The 24,744-nt window shown below is 43.1% G+C and overlaps 1 protein-coding gene across 7 annotated transcripts in view; it reads left to right on the forward strand.

Moving 5' to 3' along the window:
• The window catches only part of LOC125285276 (collagen alpha-1(XIV) chain), a 67,214-nt gene extending 45,725 nt beyond the window's left edge, over positions 1-21,489 (forward strand). For 4 of the 7 annotated variants that reach the window (XM_048229645.1, XM_048229650.1, XM_048229646.1 and 1 more), the window contains 23 exons: positions 411-550; positions 875-998; positions 2,095-2,238; positions 2,673-2,837; positions 2,937-2,975; positions 3,224-3,362; positions 4,096-4,238; positions 4,768-4,877; positions 7,000-7,158; positions 8,815-8,892; positions 10,711-10,797; positions 11,016-11,069; positions 12,482-12,577; positions 13,463-13,516; positions 14,937-14,990; positions 15,167-15,220; positions 15,352-15,423; positions 16,512-16,547; positions 17,021-17,087; positions 17,342-17,530; positions 17,988-18,065; positions 18,724-18,879; positions 20,984-21,489. In XM_048229645.1, coding sequence (XP_048085602.1) covers positions 411-550; positions 875-998; positions 2,095-2,238; positions 2,673-2,837; positions 2,937-2,975; positions 3,224-3,362; positions 4,096-4,238; positions 4,768-4,877; positions 7,000-7,158; positions 8,815-8,892; positions 10,711-10,797; positions 11,016-11,069; positions 12,482-12,577; positions 13,463-13,516; positions 14,937-14,990; positions 15,167-15,220; positions 15,352-15,423; positions 16,512-16,547; positions 17,021-17,087; positions 17,342-17,530; positions 17,988-18,065; positions 18,724-18,879; positions 20,984-21,315 — 2,570 coding nt within the window. In that variant the 3' untranslated portion in view covers positions 21,316-21,489. Of the gene's footprint in view, positions 1-410; positions 551-874; positions 999-2,094; positions 2,239-2,672; positions 2,838-2,936; positions 2,976-3,223; positions 3,363-4,095; positions 4,239-4,767; positions 4,878-6,999; positions 7,159-8,814; positions 8,893-10,710; positions 10,798-11,015; positions 11,070-12,481; positions 12,578-13,462; positions 13,517-14,936; positions 14,991-15,166; positions 15,221-15,351; positions 15,424-16,511; positions 16,548-17,020; positions 17,088-17,341; positions 17,531-17,987; positions 18,066-18,723; positions 18,880-20,091 lie in introns of all 7 variants that reach the window. The other 3 variants (XM_048229649.1, XM_048229647.1, XM_048229648.1) reach the window with 3 other exon arrangements.
• Positions 21,490-24,744: the final 3,255 nt, after the last annotated feature.

The raw sequence follows: 24,744 nt of genomic DNA on the forward strand, positions 1-24,744 counted from the left end.
ATCTGTGGAATGTTGACTCTGGGAGGAGAGTGTGTGGTGGCAACATGTTTTTCCACTAGCATGGCTGTTTACCTAAGTATATAAAAAGAACTGCCACAATAACACATCCCAAACATCAGGAAATGCTCCTGTGCTCAACCTCCGGCTGGAAGGCTCTTGATATGAGATAGAGGCCGCTGAGGTAATTGCCAATCATCTGTCTACCTGTCCCTATGGAGCGAGTTTTTTGCACTGACAACTGCTGTTCTAACCTATTTATCCCTTCCATCATTCCATTTCTCTCTCTCTTTCCTTTTACTGGTATCCACATTCTTTGATCTGTCTATCTATCTGTTCATCTGTCTGTCTGTTCATCCGTCTGTCCCTTTCTCTCCCTCCCCTCACTCTCTGTCCTCCTCCTCCTCTCACAGTTTGTAAAGCAGCCAAGGCTGATCTCGTCTTCTTGGTGGACGGCTCCTGGAGTATTGGCGATGACAACTTCCACAAGATCATCCGCTTCCTGCACAGCACGACTGGGGCGCTCGACCAGATCGGCCCAGATGGCACACAGGTGAGGAAGAGGAGCAGGGGAACCTGACAGAACCCCTCTCAAAGAGCAGAGGATTAAGGAACCTGACAGAACCCCTCTCAAAGAGCAGAGGATTAAGGAACCTGACAGAACCCCTCTCAAAGAGCAGAGGATTAAGACTGGTGTTGCTGCACACTGACTTGACAGCTCAGTGTTGATTTGTCGGAAACTAATTGCTACATGAGTCTCAATTTATTTTTCTCCCTCTCTCTCCTGTGGACACATAACAGTAATTTTCTCCCTCCATGTCACTTTACTCCCTCCCTCTCCTCCACCCTCGCCGCATACCTCTATCTCTCCTAACAGGTGGCAATTGCTCAGTTCAGCGACGATGCCAGGACGGAGTTTAAACTCAACTCGTACAACAACAAGGAGCGGCTGCTGGAGGCGATTCAGCGCATCGCTTACAAGGGAGGCAACACCAAAACAGGCACGTGTGCAGAGAGCCTGGCACAGCCCACTGCCATCCCTTACAGAGAGAACAAGGGCTAGGTGCCCAGCCACACCAATTAGAGTAGGATGATAGGTTTTGAACTCCCTCAGAATATAATGATAGGCTTTGAGAAATTCAACCCTGACATTGGAAAGCATTCTAACACTGGAGCAAATTTAGCACCGACTGTCTGCAAATTCCTTAAAACCAGGGCAGAATGTTCATCAGCCTGACCTAGTGTATGTCCTCTGTGTTGGCGTGACCTCCCCAGTTAACTGCCCAAGTCTTTGATTGCTCTATATATACGGAACTGCAGAGGGGACCCGTAATGCCCTGTTTTTTCACCCCTCCTTCGTGTGGCTGCATATCTTAATTATTGCGGCAGTGCAGATGATGCCATGATAATGACCTTACCGGGGGAGATTCTCGCTCGCTCCCAATCGGTGAGGGTATCATAATAAGCGCATGTGAAGATTATGCACTGTTTGACTTGTTGTGCACTCATCCAGGCTGCAGAGGTTCTCTTCGAGGTTCAGGGCAGATATGATATGTGAGCACATCAGCCCATTTCAGCAGTTAATTGAGTCCACTGAGCCCATTTTTTAGAGTATACTCTAGTAGTTTTAGTTGTTGGATAACAAACACGCTGCCCAGACATTAACTGTTATGACTGATGCAATTCCCATTTAAAAAAAAAGATAATGATAATAATAGCTATTGGAATCAAGGCAAGTAATCAAGCCGTAGTTTGAAGTCAGTGAGGCATTGTGATTAATGCCTTCATTGTTTCTGAGTGCATCCTTGCATCCTCGTTGGAGAGGCTTACAAACTAATGAATGCTCATTTTCCTCTTTTCCTATTTGAGTCGTGTCTCAGAGCCAGATAGTCAAATCCCCCAAAGTCTCTTTGGGATGATTTGAATAACACTGGATGTGCCATGAAAACTAAGTAGTTTTTATCTCCATCTATTTACTCTCCACTTTTGGCCTTTTAAAATTCATATTCCGCTGCACTTTTTGCTGGAGGAGACGCTAGGAATTGTAATTTGTTGTTTTTGGGACTAATGAGACCCCAATACACTCTCTGCTTAAAGGGAAAGCCATAAAGCACGTAAAGGACACCATCTTCACCACAGAAGGGGGTATCAGGAGGGCCGTCCCCAAAGTGCTTGTGGTCCTCACCGACGGACGCTCCCAGGACGACGTCCACAAGGTCTCCAAGGAGATTCAAATTGAAGGTGAGGAACACATTGTCTGATGTCTCTGGACACAATGTGTCTTTTGAAGATGTTTTGTTTTTGTTGTGTCCCTGTTATTATGATTTACAAGAGCCTATAAGCTATTGTCTCATTAAACCTCTCTTTTAAGGCAGAATTCCTTTCTCTTTTTATTGGAGCTAGTGAGCTTTTCAAAAGACGGGCTATGAGCACCGAGGATCGGCAAGGGAACACCCTTGCCTCCTCAGACACACTCGTGACATTACAAGTACCCTGTTGACCTATTTAACTGCCTGAAGTGCGCTGAAGAGGAAACAAGCTAACCTTTTGATACCACCCAAGAGCATGACAGTTGTACCCGAGTGTGCCGTCTAAACAGGCTAAGAAGGGGTGTAGTCTTCTCTGTTACTTCACTTTTCCCTTAAGCTCAATGACTTCTGACACTTGTCCTCCAGGTTACATCGTTTTTGCCATCGGGTTTGCGGATGCCGACTATGGGGAGTTGGTGAGCATCGCCAGCAAGCCCAGTGAGAGGCACGTCTTCTTCGTGGATGACTTGGATGCTTTCCGGAAGATTGAGGAAAAGCTAGTCACATTTGTATGCGAATCTGCATCTGCAAGTACGTGATGTAGCACAAAGACTTTGTAAAAAACAAAGAAAAATTCATATTTGTGTCTTTAAACAAGCAAAGAAAGAGTGACATTGTTCTTTCTTTCAGCTTGCCCATCTGTGCCAATGAGAGGCAGCACTATGCCAGGTATAATCATTAATCATTCATACATCGAACTCCCATCAACTTTTCATACTGTCACTGCAGCATCTTATATTTCTCATGTTCTTGGATTTCTTTTAGTATTTTAATTGATATAATTTTGTGGACGTGCTGTGCAACATTTGTCAGTAGAACTTATTGTAACCCCTTTCTCTCTCTGTCTCTCTCTGTCTCTCTTTCACACACACACACACACACACACACACACACACACACACACACACACACAACAGGCTTTAGGATGATGGAAGTGTTTGGACTGACAGAGCAACAATACAGCAACCTTGACGGGGTGTCCATGGAGGCCGGCACATTCAACGTATTCCCCTGCTACAAGCTTCACAAGGATGCCTTCATTGTGCAGCCCACCAGGTACACACTGCAGCCACAGTTACTGAAGTGGCCTCAGCCTACTTGTGCACTATACAGTATGAAGGGAACATCAAGTCAAAGCACCACTGCAGGAAAATTCAAGTGAAAAATATTTAAGAAATATATTAACACTATCCATGCTGTGGTCATTTGGTGGTAGAATACTACTACCATTTGGAGGTCATTTGCTGTGTCGATTAAGCAGTTAGATCTAGTTTCATCTTTTATTTTGACTGAGCCCAAGACTGGTAACAGCTCACACTCTCGACACTGTCTGCTCTCTTCCAATAGCTCTTCAATTGCCATCACATCACACCTCCTCCATTTCTTTTCCCTTTCTTTTGTGAGAAAAGGCTGACCTTTCTCCAAGCCAGGGCCGACTCACTGTATAGAGAGCGCAAATGGACGCTTGAAAAGCCTGACTCATGACGAAATTGACTGGAGAGGCAGCGCAATTACCTTGTTGTACTCACACAGTGTTGTATACTTTACATTACATTACATTACATTTAGCAGACACTTTTTGACCACAGTGACTTACATATGTTAGCTATATTACAAGGGATTACATTGTCCCCGGAGCAACTTGGGGTTAAGTGCCTTGCTCAAGGGCACAACGGTGGAACCAACAACTTGCACGCTAACCCAGCTCCTTAACCACTACACTACTACCGCCCGTATACTGACAGCTGACATGCATTGTAGTAAATGCTGTTTGTGACCTCCTTCTCAGGTATATCCACCCAGAGGGCTTGCCTTCCGACTACACCATCACCATGCTGTTCCGCCTGCTCCCCGAAACCCCTGAGGAACCGTTCGCTTTATGGGAGATCCTCAACCAAAACAATGAGCCCCTTGTTGGTGTCATTCTAGACCGTGAGTGCTTGCAGCAATGATCATTGTAAAATAATAGACAGATACAGTTAGTCTTTCTTTCTTCTTCTTTTGCTCTCTCTCTAGCTCTTTCTCTCTTAGTGTCTCTCCCTCTGTGTGTGTGTGTGTGTGTGTGTGTGTGTGTGTGTGTGTGTGTGTGTGTGTGTGTGAGTGTGTGTACGTTTGTGTGTGTGTGTGTGTGTGTGTGTGTGTGTGTGTTTGTGTGTGTGTGTGTGTGTGTGTGTGTTGTGTGTGTGTGTGTGTGTGTGTGTGTGTGTGTGTGTGTGCATTTGAACATACACCTGCAGGTGTGTAATCTGTTGTGGGCTCAGGCTACCACAATGATGACTTAGCAGCTCAGCGGCATGTAATTCAGGGATTAGCATTTATCTACATGTAAAGCACAACGGTGAGCACCAGGGGCTGGAATGAAGTGATAAACAGCACAGGCCCCTAACAATGCATTAGTATGTAAATCTGCACACAGTAATGGTGTGATGAATGAGCCCCGTCCCCCTGTCTCCATCACCAGATGGCGGGAAGACTCTCACTTTCTTCAACAACGACTACAGAGGAGAGTTCCAGACCGTCACCTTTGAGGGGCCCCAGATCAAGAAGCTATTCTTTGGCAATTTCCACAAGGTACGGCTTTTGCTCGGGAGTGTCTTGCTGTATTCACACAGTCCTTTGTCAGTGTCACAAATGGTGCATAAAATGTGTTCACTGCCAGCACCAGTGTAGTGAGATTTCATTTCACCATTATTTCTCAAATCTCCTGTGCAATGTATGCCACTGAATGCAGAGCAAGCTGTCCAGTGGTTAAGCCTAGGAGATCAATCAGAAGTCTCTTTGTTCCTTTCCTAACATGCATAATAAAATAAAATAATTTGCAGCCAACTATTTTTAAACCAGTATATCACAACACTGATGTTTTTCGAATTTTAATGAATGCAATTTTAAGTGATCTAAATGTCTTTGGACATTTCCCACAACAATAAAAAGAATCTAAATCTCTTTGGACATTTCCCAACAATAAAATGTCCAAAACACTGAAATGGAAAAAAAGCTTGTTTTGTTTATATCTCTGTTAAGTCTACAAAATGGTGTAGTTTTCTAAATGTGCTTGATTGATATCAAGAATTATAAACCCATTTGGCGTAGAGAGGGAATAGCTTTTGGACAGATTTCTCTTCGCATGGACTCTTCAGTGATTTCAGGAGATGAAGATCTGTGCATAACTCCTCTTCTCCCAGTTGATCTCCCAAATCATAGTAGACATGCATTCATCCAGAACACTAATGAAGAATGGATGGACAAGCAATAAGTCATCCTTAAATACCGATCCCCCAATCCCCTCTCATTTACATGCTGGCAACTGCCTATCGATGAGAGAGAGCAAGAGAGAGAGAGAGAGAGAGACAGAGAGAAGTACCTGCTCAAATAAGCAAGGACCTTCCATGGTTGCCACCTATGATCAAGGCAGAATGTGTTCATTGTTAAAATGTAAAGCAGTGCACAGGGTACATGAAGCCAGTGACTGAATCTAGATTTCTTTTAAAAGTACAAATGCTTGCAGGGTGGAAAACCGATATTGAATGTCCCAGCAGTAGACTCTACATGGACACAACCCAAGTAGTTGATGCTGAAAATTATACTGTACCTTACTATAGCACATTCTAACTTGCCATTTGCCAACACTATTTTAAGCCCTCTTGCCAAAGCGATTCAAGACATATGCCATCCCAAGGTTAATATTTACTAGAAAGCTATTACGTTGTAATGTTGTAAGGATCGGTGCCATTCCTTGTGTGGATAAAATTGGTTTTAGATTGGTTTGTGCGGGGCTCGCATTTGATACTAATCGGGATGATTGGATGGCCGATTTGGCATGCAGTCGTCCTTGTTATGAATATGTCCCAGTGATGGGCTTCCCTCTTCATCTACATTGGAAAAAAAACACATTATACAGAAATGACGTGTGGGTGGAAATTAGCAAGCGGAATATTGCTGACCCTGGAATATGTAATGTGACAACATGCATCTCTGAGCAATGATAGTGCATCTTCGAAATGGGTGGAAGCTGGCAACACTGCATGACCAAGCAAAAGCTCGTGTTCCCAGCTGTCTAGTTGCGGTTCGCCCACCGTTGCCGTTAGCCAGCTCGGCGCTGATTAAAGTGGAGGACATATCACTGTGTTCCCCCTGTCCAATTGGCAATCTGTTTTGCAGGCCCCCTTTGGGAGCGAATCAGGCTCATCAGGCTGTGATTGCTGTTATCTCTCTCGCTGGGCTCTGCCAGGGCCACATGACTATCTCCACACTCTGCTTCCGTCAAACACTACATGTCCGACCTCGTCCCCCATCCCCCACCAATAACTTCACACCACACCCCACCCCACACTTCACACCACTCAGTCCCCACCCCCACACCAAACCCATGAGCAAACATGGCATAAAATGGCAGGTTTTGAAGTGTGTGTGTGTGTGTGTGTGTGTGTGTGTGAGTGGGGGGGCATTCTCTTCCATTTGGCTCGCTGCAGGTATTGAGCCACCACCTGCTTCCTGTCAGGGTAACAGGCTGAGCACGGTGTGACTCACCTCGGGAACCTGCCCCGCTCGTCCGCAGGAGTTGCGTGGAATTCACACGCTAAATTATGTATGACTGAGATAACGGAGCATTACAGGATGAAGGGATTTGCCTGGATTTCCTCAGGCCCTTTTTTCTCTCCTGAGGACTCATGACATAATATGCACTGTCTTCCAGCTCCACCTAGTTGTCAGCAAGACCACCGTCAGGGCCATGATTGACTGTAAGCTGGTGGGGGAGAGGCCGGTCAACGCGGCGGGGAACATCACCACCGACGGAGTGGAGGTGCTGGGAAGGATGGTGCGCTCCAGGGGTCAAAAGGACAATTCAGCACCAGTAAGTCAGAGAAGTCTTTCTTTCTCTCTCTTCCTCTCTCTCTCTCTCTCTCTCTCTCTCTGTATCTACTGTAGTCCCACTCTTTTTCATTTTCATTTTTTTGACCTTTGGTTTTCTTTGTAATTCTCTCTCTCGCTCTCTCCCTCTCTGTATCTACTGTAGTCCCACTCTCTCTCTTTTACCATTCTTTTGACCTTTGGTTTCTTTTGTAATTCACACTCTCTGTCTCTTTCTTTCTGTCTCAATAACAAAAGCACACATAAACGCTGTACTTGCATAAGTCTGTTGATGTGTTCTCTTGCTGCATGGATTTTCAGTGAGTTCTCAGTGTTGTGTTATGTTAGAGTGTGAATGTGTCAGTGTGTGTTTGTCCTTGTGTGTGAATGTCAGCGTGTGTGCACGTCACATGATGAAATATGTATGTGGTATAAGGCTGAAGTGGGCATGCATCTGAATCCTGATGGGAAACCCCAGGTATTCCACTGTGAACCGTTGTTGGTAAAAATATGGCATACCAAAGTGAGAGACAAGAGAGTTTAATTTGCCTGTATACAGGAGAGAGGCATACACAAAGCACAATGCACTCCAGAATACTGTAAGCGTCTCTGACTTGACACAGAATTATACAGGGTTTTTAAGTACACAACAGCAAAGGATAGATAATCATACAGTAACAGTGGCAGATATCAGACAGGGTCATGAAGTACGAGCATACTTTTAGTGTCAAAGTGACCTACTAATGAGAAATTACCACATATTGAAATATTGGACCTAATGCTCAATTCCACTTTCTCTCACTGTGACCTTAGAAAAACCTTGTATGCTTTGTCCTTTATTTGTCCTTTTTTCTCCCTTTGTATCACAAAGGGAAGGAGAAGTGGTTATACAGTTTTTATTATTTTTCCTGGATCACACAAAATCGATAATACAGTAAATACTGTATATAGTTAAACAAGGAAAAAAAGACTGGTTCTGGATATGGGCGAGGAGCATTTTGAATTTTATTTGGCACGTCTTCAATCCTGTATTGATATTGTTTCTCTAAACCGACATCACTGTGAGCCTCATGCAAATACTTTTTGTTTTCTTATACTTTTGCCAGTGAGTTGAGTTTGATTAGTTATCTGAGTATATACGGTATAATACATTTTGGTTGAAAAGGAGTGCATGTTGAAAAATCACATTTGCCTAATGGCATCATTACAGTTTTTTTTTACAATTGCTAAAGCACAGTTTCTGAAATTAGGACCCTCTTTTTCAAAACTCCACACACAAACTCAGAAACACTTTTACACAAAATAGAAAACATCACTTACTGAAAATGTTATTATTGCACATCAACTTTCCACACAAGAAACAAATAGATCTCTCTCCACATGCCAACTGTTAAACTGCCAAAAACTGTAATAGAAATGACATCAATGAGTTGAAAACTCACTGCCTAAAATGGAAATTAATATTAATATGAATTAATTATACCTAGCTTGCAAAACTCATGAAATGCTCATTAAGAGACACCTAAAAACGTTCATAGGAGTGCTTCTTTTCATGATGCCATTTGTATTCTTTTGGTTGCCATGAAAACAGTGGTCTGTCAATAACCGACTGTGGTTGCAACACACAAGTGAAGGCTTGGCTTGTCATGTCTGTTCACAGTTCCAGCTCCAGTCCTTCGAAATCGTCTGCAGTACATCCTGGGCCAGCCGGGACAGGTGCTGTGATCTCCCATCCCTGGTTAGTGCCTGTCATGCCTGTCTGATTGAGCCAGGTCATGAAAGACTGTTTGCAAATATATACCTGTCTGGAGTCTGCTGGCAATAGCTGATTGTTTATTTAAAACAGCAAATACAGCAAGTCTAATATGTACTACATTTGCAGTCTGCTGCATTTTGTGTCAGCTAACACAGCTCTGAAAGATACGTCATCACCTACATAGCCTCTATGATCTAGTACAGGGGTGTCAAACATCAGGCCTGGGGCCAGATCAGGCCTGCCAGCAGGTTTCATACACCCCCCCAGATGTTTTGGGTAGGAAGGGGAAATTAGAAAAAAAGATATTCAATGTGTTATAAGCAATATCTCTATGATATAATAAACTGATAAAACCTAGCAATACAAACCATCCTCAGGAAGGAAGAAACTGAAAAACTAACATGGAAGTAGGACATTTCAAGAGAGAAAGAGCAGTATATGACAGCAGTACCTTATTGTGTACTTGTTTGCTCATAAGTGATATCATCTAACAACACTCTGATACCCATGCAGAAAAATGATAATGACCATGACAATGACGGCCCCCACGAGGTCTCATTCCAACAAATCCGGCCCACTACCTAATATGAGTTTGACACCCCAGATCTAGTATAACCCCAGGGCCCTTATTCTAGCGTATTACATATTGCAGTGTGATTGATGTTTAAATTCCTTTTTGCCTTTGTAATGGAACTACAGCATTAGGTGGCTAGATGGATCTTCATGGTGTTGACTAGGGTTGCAAAATTCCGGAATTTTCAAAGTTGGAAACTTTCCATGGGAATTAACGGGAATATATGGGAATTAACGGGAATAAACGGGAATTAATAGGAATAAACTGGGAATTTTTAATATGGCAAGTTAGTCTATAACAGGGAACTTAAATGTAGTGGACAAAACCCCATCTTGCAGCATAATACTAGTTAAAACAACCTGATTTAATGCAATTTCAGTCACATTTCTACCCTGCACATACGTCAATCCCATGCACACAGCAATCAGCATAGGCTACTAGACGTAAAGGAAACCTATGGTGCGTTCATGTGCATGGGGAAAATAAATTCCCAGTGAAAATGTCATCTCATGTGGGAATAACTGGTGTGAAACTGGGAGTTGCCCAGTTATGGGCTTGTCGTCACTTTTGTCCTCATCCAAATTGGTGAATGTCATTTTGCACTGTAATTAAACTGTAATGGGACGATTAATCGGAGTAGTCTGATTAAGCTTGACAATTTACATGTATATATAACTTACATAATCTATAAGGTTTGGTTGGGGTGGTATGTTGTGTCATTTTTTTTTTACTTGTTTTACCATTTTCTGGGATTCTAATTGAACAAACTGATAGTCAAGATAGTTAATGTTCCAACCAATTGGATTTTGTTGTTGAGTGGCGTGGTGTATCTTGGGCAGTTCAGTGGTTTCAGTGTTGCTAGCTTAGCACGCTAGTAAACCATAGGCAGAGAATGGGATTCCCGCTAGCATGGTAGCTAGCTTTGTATGCTAAGCTAAGCGAAAATATGAACAAACAAATCATATTGGTTATTATGAAACAAAGGAAAAAAATGAAAAAATTACCAAAAATTCCCAGTTAATTCCTGTAAATTCCCATTATTTCCCATAATGTCCTTTAATTCCATTAAAGTTTCCAATTTGGAATATTTCCAAAATTCCCCAGCTTAACTTCCCATGGAAAGTTTCCAGTAAGTTTCCGGAAATTTACCAGAAATTTTCCGCCTCTTTGCAACCCTAGTGTTGACTGTATGTTTTCTATGTCGCTCTGTGCTTGCTGTGTTCCAGAGGAAGGAGGAAGATTGCCCAGCTCTCCCACGTGCGTGCACCTGCACACAGGACAGCAAAGGCCCACCTGGACCCCCTGGACCTCCTGTAAGATCCCTCCCCCACAAAATAAACTAATCAACAATATGTAATGAACCTAACAGCAGAGTGGCACTCTCACAAAGCATCTCATCTGCACATACTTCATTGTCTACTGCTGGTCTGGTTCATAAACTGATGTAAAAATAAACTGTCACATTTCATACATTTCATGTTTGTTTTGTGCGGAGGTGTAATGTGAAGTTCTGTGTGTCACTGACTGACAGGGTGGCCCTGGAATTAGAGGAGCAAGAGGAGACAGAGGAGAGCCGGGCCCTGTGGTACAGTACACCCATAATGCACCTCTCTCATTCACCACTCAGAATGTGCCACATTGGGCTGGTTTATTTTCTGACACTGATGTCTAGGCAGAGAGAGGTTTGTTGTGGGGAAAACAAGGGAATAAGATCATTAGGGTCTGTAATGCTGTTTTGGGTTAAAGGCGTGCCCAACAATGTATGTGGCCTTTTGACATCATGAAAAGCTGGTTTATACGCTTGATATTAGTCATAAAAAGCCAGCACGCCGTGGTGTTTAATGTGATCAGCCCAGGTGTTTGAGGAGGGGAAAAAACACTCAACACGTTTTCCTCCCATTTCAGAGACTCTCTCAGAAACATCTTCCAATCACTCCTTTATTCATTCCTCCCAGCGTCCTCCCTATTACCATTTGCTCTCGCATTCCATTTTACCTTGGAGGTGACGCCGGCGATAAGAATCAGATCGTTTGAATGGCGCGCTATCAGCACATGTAGATCCCCCCCCCTGGTAATGGCACTGTCATGCTGGGCACACACGCTGCTCCTCCATCTGCCTGGGATTTGGTATTCATTGGAGATGCGGAGGAGGATGGAGGGCAGACTTAATGGCCCTTTCTTTTCGTCCCTGGCGCTCGGCTAGCCATGCCTCTGATTCGCACGCGGCTCAAGCGTGTTGTTAGCTCTAAACCCACCCAGGCAATTTACAACGGGGGCTTGTAAAGCATACAAACTAGCGTGTGGCCTGTGTGTGTGTGTGTGTGTGTGTGTGTGTGTGTGTGTGTGTGTGTGTGTGTGTGTGTGTGTTGTGTGGTGCGTTCATTGTGTGTTGTGTTGTGTGGTGCGCTGCGCTGCATTTTCTGTATTTGGATTGCCCTCTAGGAATACTTGCAATTGTGGATGTGCATTTGATTCTAATTTCAGAAGTCCTTTAAGATTAAACACCTTTATGACTATTGCCCTTGTGCAATCTATATCAATTAAGTATTTTACCCAAGGCTATGCTTCAAGGGTAAAAGCTTTTCGGTTTGAAATAATAGCATGGAATAATACAGGAGAAGTATTTAACGTTATTGATGTATTGCTTAAGTACATTGTAACAAGGACAGTGAGATTCCTGTGGAAACACTGTGTTGTTAAGCTGTAATTATCCGTAGTCATAGTGATGGTGGTAACTATGATGACATAGAGGCATTATCTTTTATCATCATTATCATCTTCATTGTCATGTTCAGCCCTGCTGCTCTTACTGTCATTACTCATCAACACTGGCACACAAGGGTTGATGGGGTTATTAATTCAGTAGTAGTCACAATCTACTCTCAATATTAACCCAATGTGATCAACAACTGACCTCTCTCTCTCTCACTGTCTCTCTCTCTCACACACACACACACACACACATTCTCTCTCTCTCGCTCTCTCTTCTTGGTTTAGGGTCTATCTGGGCCAGTGGGAGATGCAGGAATTCCAGGGCTTCAGGGACCCCCTGGCCCACAGGGACCAAGTGGGAGAACCATCATGGGACCCCCAGTGAGTCCCACGGCATTTAACTTTCAGATATTGAATCATATCTATACAACTAAATCTGGAGGCTAGATCTGTAGCACTCAACAGCTTGTCTGTTTATCTTTTCAGTACAGTCTGGTGAATGTTTTTTTGTAGAGCCCCTTTGACCCAATCTTTCAATAGTTCTCAAACATGTAAATACTATACCAGCCCTTAGGAACTCTATTTTCCAACAAAGAGTTCCTTTGGTATGAAAGGCCTGACATAGAGTGTTGTTTAACACCCAGTGACAATGTATTGCACAGACTTATGCAGGGCTTAAAGTGCTCAGGCATGGTGCCTGAATTAAGGCGTGAGCTGGTATGCTTAAGATTTGAAAAAAATCAATGAGACTACATTTATGATATTCGGCTGCAGTAACTTTCTCTTGGGCATTTATTATTGCAATTGAATTGTTTGTGGGACACACAGTCACTTCTACAAATGCATACACACATATACATACACACACACACACACACACACACACAAACAAACACATCAATATTACAATCAATATTCAGTGTTCCAGGTTATGAATTTCTTCATTCTCCAAAAGTTGCGGTTCTCACATCTGTGCTTTAGCCCTAGAGCGCTGCAGTGAAATGATCGCTGGATTGGTGAGAGGCCTCATTACCCCCATAATAGACTGTTAATGTTGCATTGAGCATTACTGAGACAGTAGCATCCGCATAGATATTGACAGATTGATCATTTGGATATTTGGATTCACACCTCCAAGAAGTATGAGGAATATGTGAGAGCCTTGCGGTACTTTATATTGTTGCCTTTATGGTTAAGTGGTTTCATATGGGGCTGTTTGTGTGTGTGTGTGTGTGTGTGTGTGTGTGTGTGTGTGTCCTTATTTAGGGTGGCCCTGGTGAACGTGGTCAGAAAGGGGATGCAGGCCCACCTGGATCTCAGGTACACTACACATCCTATCATCACATGCATCAAAGCAAAACTACTACAATGCTTTGGGTTTACCGTTAGCAATATGCACAATATGTCACAAGAGATGGTTTTTACCCAAGTAACTGTGTGTGTGTGTGTGTGTGTGTGTGTGTGTGTGTGTGTGTGTGTGTGTGTGTGTGTGTGTGTGTGTGTGTGTGTGTGTGTGTGTGTGTGTGTGTGTGTGTGTGTAGGTGAGGTACAAAACATTGGTATGGTAATATGGTATTTTTCTGCCAACCCAGAAGTGTATTTATTGTAAGCCACTCATGTGCCTTCAAAACGCAAGTAGGGTAGAGGTTGGGAGTTTTTGCTAAGGTACAAATATATAATAGAGATTTCAACAGTTCTGTGGAATACCAGCTAAACCTACAAGTTAACAGTGTCACAGTCTGCCAGTTCCCTGCCTTTGTAGCTCTGCAAACATTAGCACAATGTCACATCTAGACCTCTTCCAAGCAGTGGTGTCAGGTAAGGTCTTTGAGCCCCCATAGACTCACAGCAGCGTTCATATTCAACCATGCGGAAGAGATTTTACAATAAAGATGGCCCACGCAGGCACTCAGACACCTTCATGCGCTGTGCAACAAACAGTCCCAGCCAGCCAGTTCACAAAGGCTGTGTCTCATACCGCATACTTCAGTCAGTACACTGCTAGTGTGCACTGAATGCTTGTGTCCATAGTGCCCACTCTTCAATGGTTAGTATTGTCCCAATGTCTGCACTATAGATAGATAGATAGATAGATAGATACTTTATTGATCCCCAGGGGTAATTCAAGAGAATTCACAGGCCTCGTTGTTTGTGCATTCAACGCACAAGCCATACAAAATAAATAATGTTTGCTTTTTAGTTTAAAGCCTAAAGGTGTTTTTTAACCCCAAAAAAGAAAAGAAAGAAAAAACAACCTTGTGATTTAATTGGATTTCATGTGAGTCACATATTTCAAGTGAATTGAAATGTGTGTTAGGTGTTTAGCAGTAAAGGACACACCGCCAACCATTAGTAAGCAATGTGCTACTTTTACACTCTCTTGGTTTCTGCCAAGAAGCCATGTAGACATTCTCTACAAATCTGCAGCAGGGCAATTCCACAGAAAATTGACTTTTTGTCACATCCATAACGCCAGTGAAATGCCTTGGCATTTGTATGATGTGAATGATAACATTGATTTTTTGCGCATTTTTTCTCATGTACATTCTTCAGCCAAAAATAGCAAATGCTCAAATTTCATGTAATCATTCACATCATACCATACCATCACATTTTACTGGCATTATGGATGTTACAAAAAACATAATTTTGCATGGAATTGCCCAGCACCAATACAGTCTATTACTACCTCAGATGTGAATGTGGAGAACCCTCTGTGTTTCACTGTGTCTCATTTTAGGGCAACCCAGGTACAACTGGCCCACGTGGAAATGCAGGACCACCTGGACCAAGGGTAACCATCCTCTAAAACATCCTTATTCATAGTTTTTCAGTCTCATGAGCATTGTATTGGGATTCATTAGTGTGTACAATGCATTAAATGTCTGTCAGGTGAATTCTGATTGGTCATTGGGCCTGAAATATGGACCATATATCTCTGGAACATTCTCTGGTTTTCTTTCCCCCAAGGGCCAGACTGGGAAAGATGGATCTCAAGGACGACAGGGTCCCCCAGGAAATATTGTAAGTACTTGTGTGTTTACAGTGTCACTTGATGTGACTGTATAACCCCTGCAGTATTTTCACAAAGGAAAGTCTTTGTCATTTGAGTGCATCCATCAATACCAGTCTCACCAAGACTTCCTCACCAACAGGGTGGGCCAGGAGCCCCAGGGGCGCCAGGACAGAATGGACCACCTGGCGCGGTCGGACAACAAGGCCCGCCTGTAAGTCTGTTTGTTTGCTTTTGAACTTAAGGTCACAGCTGTCACAGCTTAGCCACATGACAAAGGATGGAGCCGGCCTAAGGCTCCAAGTGCAGTATTGCTGAGGTGAATGGCTAATGCCTTTTTGGCCATGGTTCATGAGTTATGTTTAGTTGGTCTTCGCTGATGTACTCTGGTCTGTCACTTGTTCTAGTGACCTAGTGGTGGGCATGTAGACTTAAGACAACCCTGTCCTCTGTACCTCTTCCCAAAGAATGTGCCCTTGGTTGTTCCCACACAGAGAATAGGATTAAGTGCTACAGTAATGGCTGCTTTTGAACAGTATATCTGTCTCGTCTTGTCAGTGCAATGTGAGAGACACATGCCGGAAGCAAAGGTTTGAGGGGCACGGTTTAAGTGTGAAGGATTAAGAAATACGATCTTCGAAAGCATCTTGTTTCCAAGACTTGTGAACTGAATTGAAATTTCACTTATGGTAAAAATAACTAGATATACATAACATGCATTACATTACAGAACTAAAACTGGTTGGTTGGTTTTAAATCATTAGCCTGTTTTCCGGTCAAGCCTGTTTTCAAATCCAAATGTACTGAATGACCGATTGTACTTTGTAACATATTTTCTAAACGGGCCACTAATTTCAGTCATATCAGAAGTTTTTTCAAACATTACTTCCTTGGCTTGTTGTTTCAGTACCAGTCATCATATTGTCCTGTCCTGAATTCCAACAATCCTCTGCAAGTGCATTCTCATCTTAGCCATTCTGTAATAGCCACATATATGAGGAATTAGCATTGTAGCCATCAGATTGCATGGGACAAAGTCACCCTGGCAGGCAGCACACTCCAGCTGTTGCCCTGACAGCTCCGTCCTTTTGTTTGCCAAGAAGTGGTTTTCGCCACAGGAATGTCTCGCACACCTAAGAAAGCAAAGCCCCGCCTGTCTGTCACACCTCGGGGAGCTGTCTGCATCTATTTCTAAACAATCTGTCCATATGACTCATTAAACACTAAAAGAAAGCAATACAAAAATATGTCCTGCATCTTTTTTTCGGCATGCCATGAATTCCTCCCTCTCTTTCATTGCAGGGTCCCTCTGGAGGTAAAGGAGAGAAGGGTGAACGAGTAAGTGACTGCGCCCCTCAAACTACACAGATCAAATAGTCATCATGACATCCTCTCACCCATAATTACAGGCTATCAGCTTCAGGTGGTCTCTGACATTTCGCCAGGATGTGGTTACCACCATATCTTTTGTACGAATGTAAGAGGATATGGTATGTTGTGGTAACACAGTATATGAGTATTATGTGCCTGGAGAGCTCAGATCTGTGATGATTTTCTTCTTACATAAACTTTGATGGAAGTGAGAGATATGGAAGATACGATAAACGCAAACATGAGTGACGTACAGGATAAAATAATGAATTCCCCTGGAGGAAGGTGGGGAAAAATAATGTTTTTTTTTAGTGTCTGACTGGTGGATTTGCAGCACACAGAAGGTGGTGTACATGCCAGTTTACAGTACAAGGATGATGTATGTCTAAGGTGTTACTAACAGCTATCATCATGAGATTACTGCTGTTGATCCTCCTCAGGGTGATGTCCAGTCCACGTCTAATGTTCAGGCTATTGCACGACAAGTTTGTGAACAGCTTATACAGAGTGAGTCTTTTTGGCACACATTTCAAACACTGGTAGTTGTCAGTTTATTTTCTTGCTCGTCATAAATTATTTGCCGAAAATGCATCGTATAGCTTGTGTGTGTGTGTGTGTGTGTGGGGGGGTTGGGGGTGTGTGATGAGAATGAGAGAGTCGATACATTACAGTACATGTGTTTGTAAAACAGAGAGGTCTTTTTCTTCTAGAACAGTGTCATGTAATCCTCTCTCTGTCTCTGTCTGTGAATGCACTCACAGGTCATATGGCGCGCTTCAGCTCTGTCCTAAACCATGTCCCGAGTGCACCCGTGTCTGTCCGCACAGTCCCCGGACCCCCGGGTGAGCCAGGCAGGGCAGGACCGCGTGGCCCGCAGGGAGAGCAGGGACCCCCAGGACGGCCTGGGTTCCCGGGCAGCAACGGAGAGAATGGCCAACCAGGAGCCAGAGGTACAGTATATATAGTCAGTCTCCTTCAGGTGTTGTGACCTTTATGAGTGACAGGAGCTGAGTCGTTTCAGTTTCAGTTTCAAGTAAGCTGGAGAGGAAAGCTTCAGGATTTTGCCATGTATAACATGTCACAGAGTTCTTCTAAAACATAGTTGTCTGAAACCTTTTGAATTTTGAGGATTTTGGAGGGTTCTTGTGTACACAATACACAATAAAAACTTAGTTACACATTCCATGATCTCTAACGTTCACAGGTCTTGAAATGTTTATTTATCGGCACATTCAGTGATTTGAAATATAACAAGCTGCTTTCGCAACAGTTTAGTGTAAATTATGTTGATATTGAAAGTCAGAGAAAGGGTCTATGCTCTCAAAGAAATCCACTCAATCCTAAATGTTTGTAGAAAGCTGAGTTGAATTTTGAGGATTGTGTGTTGTGCCCTGTGTGCCTACCCAGGTCTCGCGGGTGAGAAGGGGGAGAAGGGAAGCCAAGGCGTTGGTGTACAAGGTCCCAGAGGGCCTTCAGGTCCACCAGGTAAGACAGGCTCCGTCCCTGAGAAATCCCATGTGTCACGAAAGCCCTGCAGTGGACAGTGCTGGGATTTTCTCCCATCTCCTCTCCTTTAGGAAACAGCAATCTGTAGAATACTGAGAGCGAGAAATAGGAAGTGATTCCATCTGTGTTTCATCTGTAGGCTGTAGCTTGTCCCCTCCAGTGGAATATCAAAACGGAAATTTGGTGGTTTCTCATTTTTGTGTGACTCCTAAGGCTTTCCCTGAAAGATGCTCTCAGTGCCTTTTGCCTGTTGTCAACTGAAAGCCTTGAATGATAGTTGTCTGGCCCTGCTGAATGACAAAGATAGATGACATTTAAAGCAACCAGAGCTCTTGATTGCTGTAGGAGTTGGAGCAACTGACATGAAATATCACTCATTCACTCAGGTTGTTTAGCAGCATATTGATGTATGTAACGTCTGATGACAGATACCTTGAGTGTAATTGATGTATAGAGGCACGGACAATAAAGAGACGGATGGGTGATTTCCTGCACTGGTTGATGAAGTAATGGATGATTGGACGGCCGGACGGCTATTGAATGACCAATCTCATGAACAATGGAGTGAAAGATTGTAGCTGTGTTATGCTATGTTACCATGCCAACTGTACCAACTGTAGCATTCTGTTTTTTTCAGGACCGCCTGGAGAAGGCAGGACTGGTAGCACAGGCCCATCTGGTCGTCCGGGCAACCCTGGCACCCCTGGCCGACCTGGCATCCCGGGCCCTGTTGGACCAGCTGGTCCCCCAGGCTACTGTGACCAGAACTCTTGTATGGGCTACAACATAGGAGGTAACACCCCACGCCTGCTCATCCTCCCCACATAAAACACGCAACACCTCAGGCATGCAGTTAGCCTTAGCGCCATATTGACATTATGTGAAGCAAGTTTCAAGACTGTACTGTAGATTGAATAGACTCTAAAGTCTATTCAGATTTAAGGCCGCTTTCAGTTTACTCTATAATTTAGAGACACAATGATGAGGTTTTGAAACTGAATGCAGTAAACTGCATTCCAGCAATGATGGTGCCTGTGGGCAGTTGTGCCACATATAGACGTCACTATCTGATGATAGTGTGCAGACTTTACAGGCTGTGGTCATTGTTCCAACTTCCTGCAAAATGTGTGCTGCACGGAGGTCAATCCCAAACATTTTACCTTACTGCTGTGATTGCAACACACAGAAGATCTCTGTGTAAAAGTTAGGCCTGTGTCTGCAAACAGCAGTTAAGGGTCAAAGTTTGGATTGAACCCAGCTGATATCACCCTGCTCCCTAAGACTTTTCTCAGAGTACGCTTGTCACATTTCAAGGTGCAGCAAGGGACAATTTCTCTGTGTCTGTTATGCAACTCCTTGAGATAACCCCCAAGCTGAGACAAAGAATTTTGTCTGGATATGGTCTGCATTTCTAGCAGAATTCATGTAGTACTGTATCTGCATACTGTATCTTTAAATGACCACATAAATATTTAAAGATATAATAGTATATGTGCTTGTGTTGCATTCTATGACTGAAAGTAGTCAACTGACCTTTAGAGGATTTTAGTCATTCCATGATATTTGATTAAACATGTTTTCCATATGCATGTGTGTATAAATATTTTATGGTAACAATGTCAACAATGCTTAAACTTGCTGTGACAAAGCATGTGACTTAATGTTAAGTGCATGTTGGCTTGTTGTGTTGAATGCACCTGAATGTAGTCCAGTGTGTGGGATATAGTCTTGTAGTGCTGTCCATCTCTCCATTTACCAATCAGAATGCAAAGATAGACAGCATCAGGTCATAACCCAGGCGTGTCACTGCTCCATACTGAATCTCTTTATCATTGATCAGTGTGTTCTTATCAGCATGAAGACATCATCTTGTCTTCCTCATTGACATCTGCTGCTGTGCCTTTGTGTGTGTGTGTGTGTTTGCATGTTTGTTTATGTTTCTCTGTGTTTTTGTTTGTTTTCTGCTGTCTCTTTCTCTATTTTCTATGTGTTTTTCCCCCTAAAGGCCAACAACCACAATATGCGAATGCCTACTGAGTAGCAGCCTCCTCAGACACACGCAGATCACAGGCTGTCATTTGTGATCTGTGGGGATGTGTCCAGTAACCCACTAGCAGTACAGTACCAATTCTCAAAAGCATGTAAAACACACACACACACACACACATATGCACTGAGTGGATACATACAATCCACACACAAAAACTACATGCGGTCACATAGATGTACGCACACAGACTACTGATCCCCTGGTGTTTTTCTTCTCCGACCGTCATTGTGTATCATATGGCCCCCCCAAAAAGCCACACTCTTATTTAATTCATTTGGTTTTCAGACTGAGGCGCACATTTCAAGAGAGTAAATGAGAAAAAGAAAAGATAGTAAGCTATGCCAGATATGTGACTGTGAGGGTGGAATTAATTTGATATTGAATGCGGTGGAGGAGAATGCAACCCTTTGTTGCATGCTGTACAGTAGTGTCGCCTATGCATTCCCTGTGAAATGATTGCCACCCTCGCATGTTACAACTGACTAGGCTGAGTAATGTGCTTTGAAGCCAGACTGTCCTCACTTACTCTTTTGAAATGCAGTGCATTTGACCTCTAGGCCACTGTGTTTTTGATTATTCTGCCATAGTCATTTGTTATATTTCTGAACCACATTGCCTTGAGATCGAGTACAATTACAGATTGCCTTTGATATTGAGACTCCTTTTGTAGTTTTTCCATGTAAACTTCCACGCCCATGTGTTGTGTTCTTCTTACCATGTGTCAACGTGAACTTTGTCAGTAACTCTCTGCTTATCTGTATCTCTGCTCCTTCCTTTTGTCTCGTCTCTCTAACCCTCCGAACAAAAAACTTACACTTGCGCTTGCTGGGGTCGGTGGTGGTAAAAGAGGAAGAGTCTGAAGGTGACCCATCTCCCCGGGGTATTTCTGTAGCCCAAGTGCCCAGTGCCTACCAGCCGTACGACCCCAGAGAACACGATGAACCGGAGGGTGGCTATAACTACGGTGTGGCCTACGGCTCAGAGTACTACCAGCCCAACTACCCTGCCCCCCGGCCCGTCTCCCCCGACGACCCGCTGCTGGAGGCGGACGGAGCCACCGAGCTCCGGTCCCCTGGCGTCCACCGCTCCTCGCGCAGCCTGGCCGAGATGTCGGAGAGTTCCGCCTGTGGCAGCTCGGGACCGTCCGCTTGGCCAGAAGGGAGACGTGCGAACTGCTGACTTCCACTGAGCCTGTGGCTTGTCCGAGGCCTCCCCCGCCAGGACTCACTCAGTGGCACTCACGTGTGCTATCAGCGGGAAACATCATCTTCAAGTGCCTGATGCAAAGCCCCCGGAGAGGATCTCTTGGCGGACTGGAGAAGGGTGTTGGAGAGGGAGTGAGGAGAGGAGGGGAGGGGGGCTAGGAATGGGGATGGGAGTAGGGTAGGGAATTCTTGGGGAGAGGGGGGTATTGGAAAGAGTTTTATGACTCTCTTGTCTCTTTTGCTGTCAACATGCATGGAGCCCCCATTGTGTGAATCAGCCTGTGATGTTCGTTCTGTCCAGTAATCTTTGGGCCTCCTCATATCCCGATGTCTGTGAGAAACCTTTGTACAGTTTGTGATCTAACGCTGGCAACATCTCCCTGCCTCAGTCAGTCTCTTCGCCAAGCCTCAGTCACCTCATATGTTAAGTGCCTGTTTATACTCTTAGCAAATATGATCGATATTTTGTTTGATTCTGTAGATATTGGATGAGTGACAAGGTTTTCTTTTTCAGTGAGATACACACAACATGGCACAACTCACAGAGGTCACTATAACAGATTGGAGGGTTTGGAGAATGTGACGGCACTTCATTTAGCTCCTGTTAGATTTTTTTAAATGAGTAATTTACATGAAAATGACCACTTTTTGTTTGTATTTGCTTTTAACTTATCCAACTCATCTGCCAATTTAATTTGGAGGCCTTGAAGTAAAGGTGATCATATGTGCTTGTCACTCGGTCACACTGGTTATTTATTTTGGAGAAAAGTCAGAGCCCATATTACAGTGAATTGCATGTTTTATTGTTTTTTTTTGTTTTGTTCTTGTGCTATAGTATCTTTTGTTTTCAGGTCAATTTAGGATTTTAGCAATTTAACAAATCCAAACGTTTCTACTCTGAGCCTGAATTCAATGAAGGCAATTTTGTTGACAGTAGCCTCTGAGTTGTGGTTGGATCAGGCAGCAAAAATGGTCTGATTGTATTCAAGCCTAAGATAAATGGGGGTTCCTGGATAGTTTAAAGGGATATTCCACCATTTGGGGAATTACACTCATTTTCCACCTCCCTTTGAGTTAAACAATTGATTTTTACCTTTCTCAAGTTCATCCAGTCGTTCTCTGAGTCTGCCGATACCACTTTTAGCTCCAGCCATAGATCATTGAATCGGATTACACTATTAGCATCTTGCCTGCTAGCATCACTCTCGTTCAGGCATAACAATCCAGTCACTAACCAATTCGTCTGCTGCAGCTCAACCTTGTTGCTGGAAGTTAGCCTACGGGGACTATTTTCAGGTGCTGAATCTTAATTATTCTGCTGGAATGAAAGTATAGTTCCATGTCAAATCAGCCTAGAAAATCGCCACGTTTCATTTTCCGTTGAGCTTATTACACTTTCTAACTTGAGAGGAGACAAGCTTTAAATAGGAAAATTACCGGAAATATTAGTCACTTTTAAACGTGATGCTAGCAGGCGAGATGCTAATGGACTAATTCGATTCAATGATCTATGCTAGGCTGGAGCTAAAAGTGGGATCGCCAAACTCAGAGAACGGCTGGATGAACTGGAGAAAGGTAAAAATCAATTGTTTAACTCAAGTGGAGGTGGAAAATGAGTGTAATTCCCCAAATGGTGGTATATTGTTTTAAAATAACAAAGAATATGCTAAGAGAATATGAATATGCTTGTTCATAATATTGTCGATACATCTATGACCTGATTCATTATGTAATGTAATATAACAGTTATTGCAATATGATGGATATGTTTCCTTTACAATGGTTTGTTGTTACATTATAATGGCTGAGTTTGACCCTGCTGCATTATACAGTATTGCATTGTTATTGTGTTAAATAGTTAGGCCTGTGGTCTAATTGATGTCCAAAAGAAAATCGAATTGAACTGGACACTGTCAAACCTCTTACCAGAATTGTTGCTATCAAGGAAATAATTTATTTTTGACTTGGTATTGTTTTCTAAATCATTAAATTGCATAAGTACAGCCATCGAATTGATATTTGCTTGTGCATTTTTTTTCTAAATCCATGTACTCATAAGACGTTAATCTTATTTGCATTGGCTGTGCTTGGAAATTACTCAGAAAGCTGTCCCTCAGTGTTTTTTAAAGACGAGGATTTCCACCGGCGAAAACAAATCAATATGCATTCCACCAATACAGCCTGTCTGTATAGCAGCACAGATTGTGAATATGAAGGCCAAGGTCTCCATTAAAGCCCTGTCATGCCATAAACTGTCTACTCCTGCTGCTTTACCTAACATGGCACTGTAATTACACCTACATGACACACATAGTCCTTAATCACCATGAATTCCTATCTGCACCTCAGCGTCAGCCTTACAGTTTAAGCTCCCATTGTGTCTAACACTGTCTAGACTCTAGAGCAACAACATCTGTCTCACTAGTTTTAACTTTGGTCCAGCTCTAAAGATAACTGCCTGAATCAAGTCATATAATATCTCTGTTTAACCAAAACACACACACACACACACACACATACAGTTGCCGCAGTATACATTCAACCTGTACTTTGCATGCATACATTACACACACACACACACACACATCAACGCAAGTCATGATGCGTATGAGCAGCAGAGTACTGGGCTATCTCTGTCTCAAGAGTGCAAGGCTATAAAAATCCTCTCTCCCAAATCCGTTATGGCAGTAAATCAGTTTCCTCACTACCAGGGGCTGAACACATGTGATGGGTGTCACCAATAAATGATTAGCTAATCCCATAGTGTTTATTGAATGTGCAGTGGAGGGCTGGATTCAGTTCTGAGACGTTGAAAAAGTTGTCCCAAACCAATAATGCCCCAAAACCATCACAGGACACATTTTGACCAACAGAGAATGGGTTCTTGAACCGGCTCTGTTCAGTATTCCTTGAACCTTGGTGCTATCTAGTGAGCCAGCATGCATTTCTGAGCAGAACCAAGAATGCCTCATAAATAGAGGGTGTTGCAAGATTATAAGATTATATATAATACATTATATTGCAAGATGTATAATGATAGATCAGTGAACCTGTCAAAATGGTAGAGACAACACTTTATTACTTGAAAGCAGAGCAATGACAGAAACATACAGTTTCAAATCAGTAATTTAAAATTGCTATATCATGGCACATTGCTAAGCTGTGTAATGCTAGTTGACATTATTATGGTTGTGAAAGAAAACACATGCTTTTAACCCACAGTGCCATAAAAGTTAGTTCAAATTGTTTCATTCTGCATCCTCTTCAAACTGTAGAATGACATGCCCTCTCCAATTGGTACTTTTTTTTGTGCCAGCTCCAAATAAACTTTTTTCAGGTTCCAAACTGATCTATTTTTGGTCCAAATGTTCTGGACAGTTCAACATCTGTAGCACCGGACAGT

The sequence above is a fragment of the Alosa alosa genome, chromosome 20 (assembly GCF_017589495.1).
Source record: "Alosa alosa isolate M-15738 ecotype Scorff River chromosome 20, AALO_Geno_1.1, whole genome shotgun sequence".
In the NCBI taxonomy this organism is placed as follows: domain Eukaryota; kingdom Metazoa; phylum Chordata; class Actinopteri; order Clupeiformes; family Clupeidae; genus Alosa; species Alosa alosa.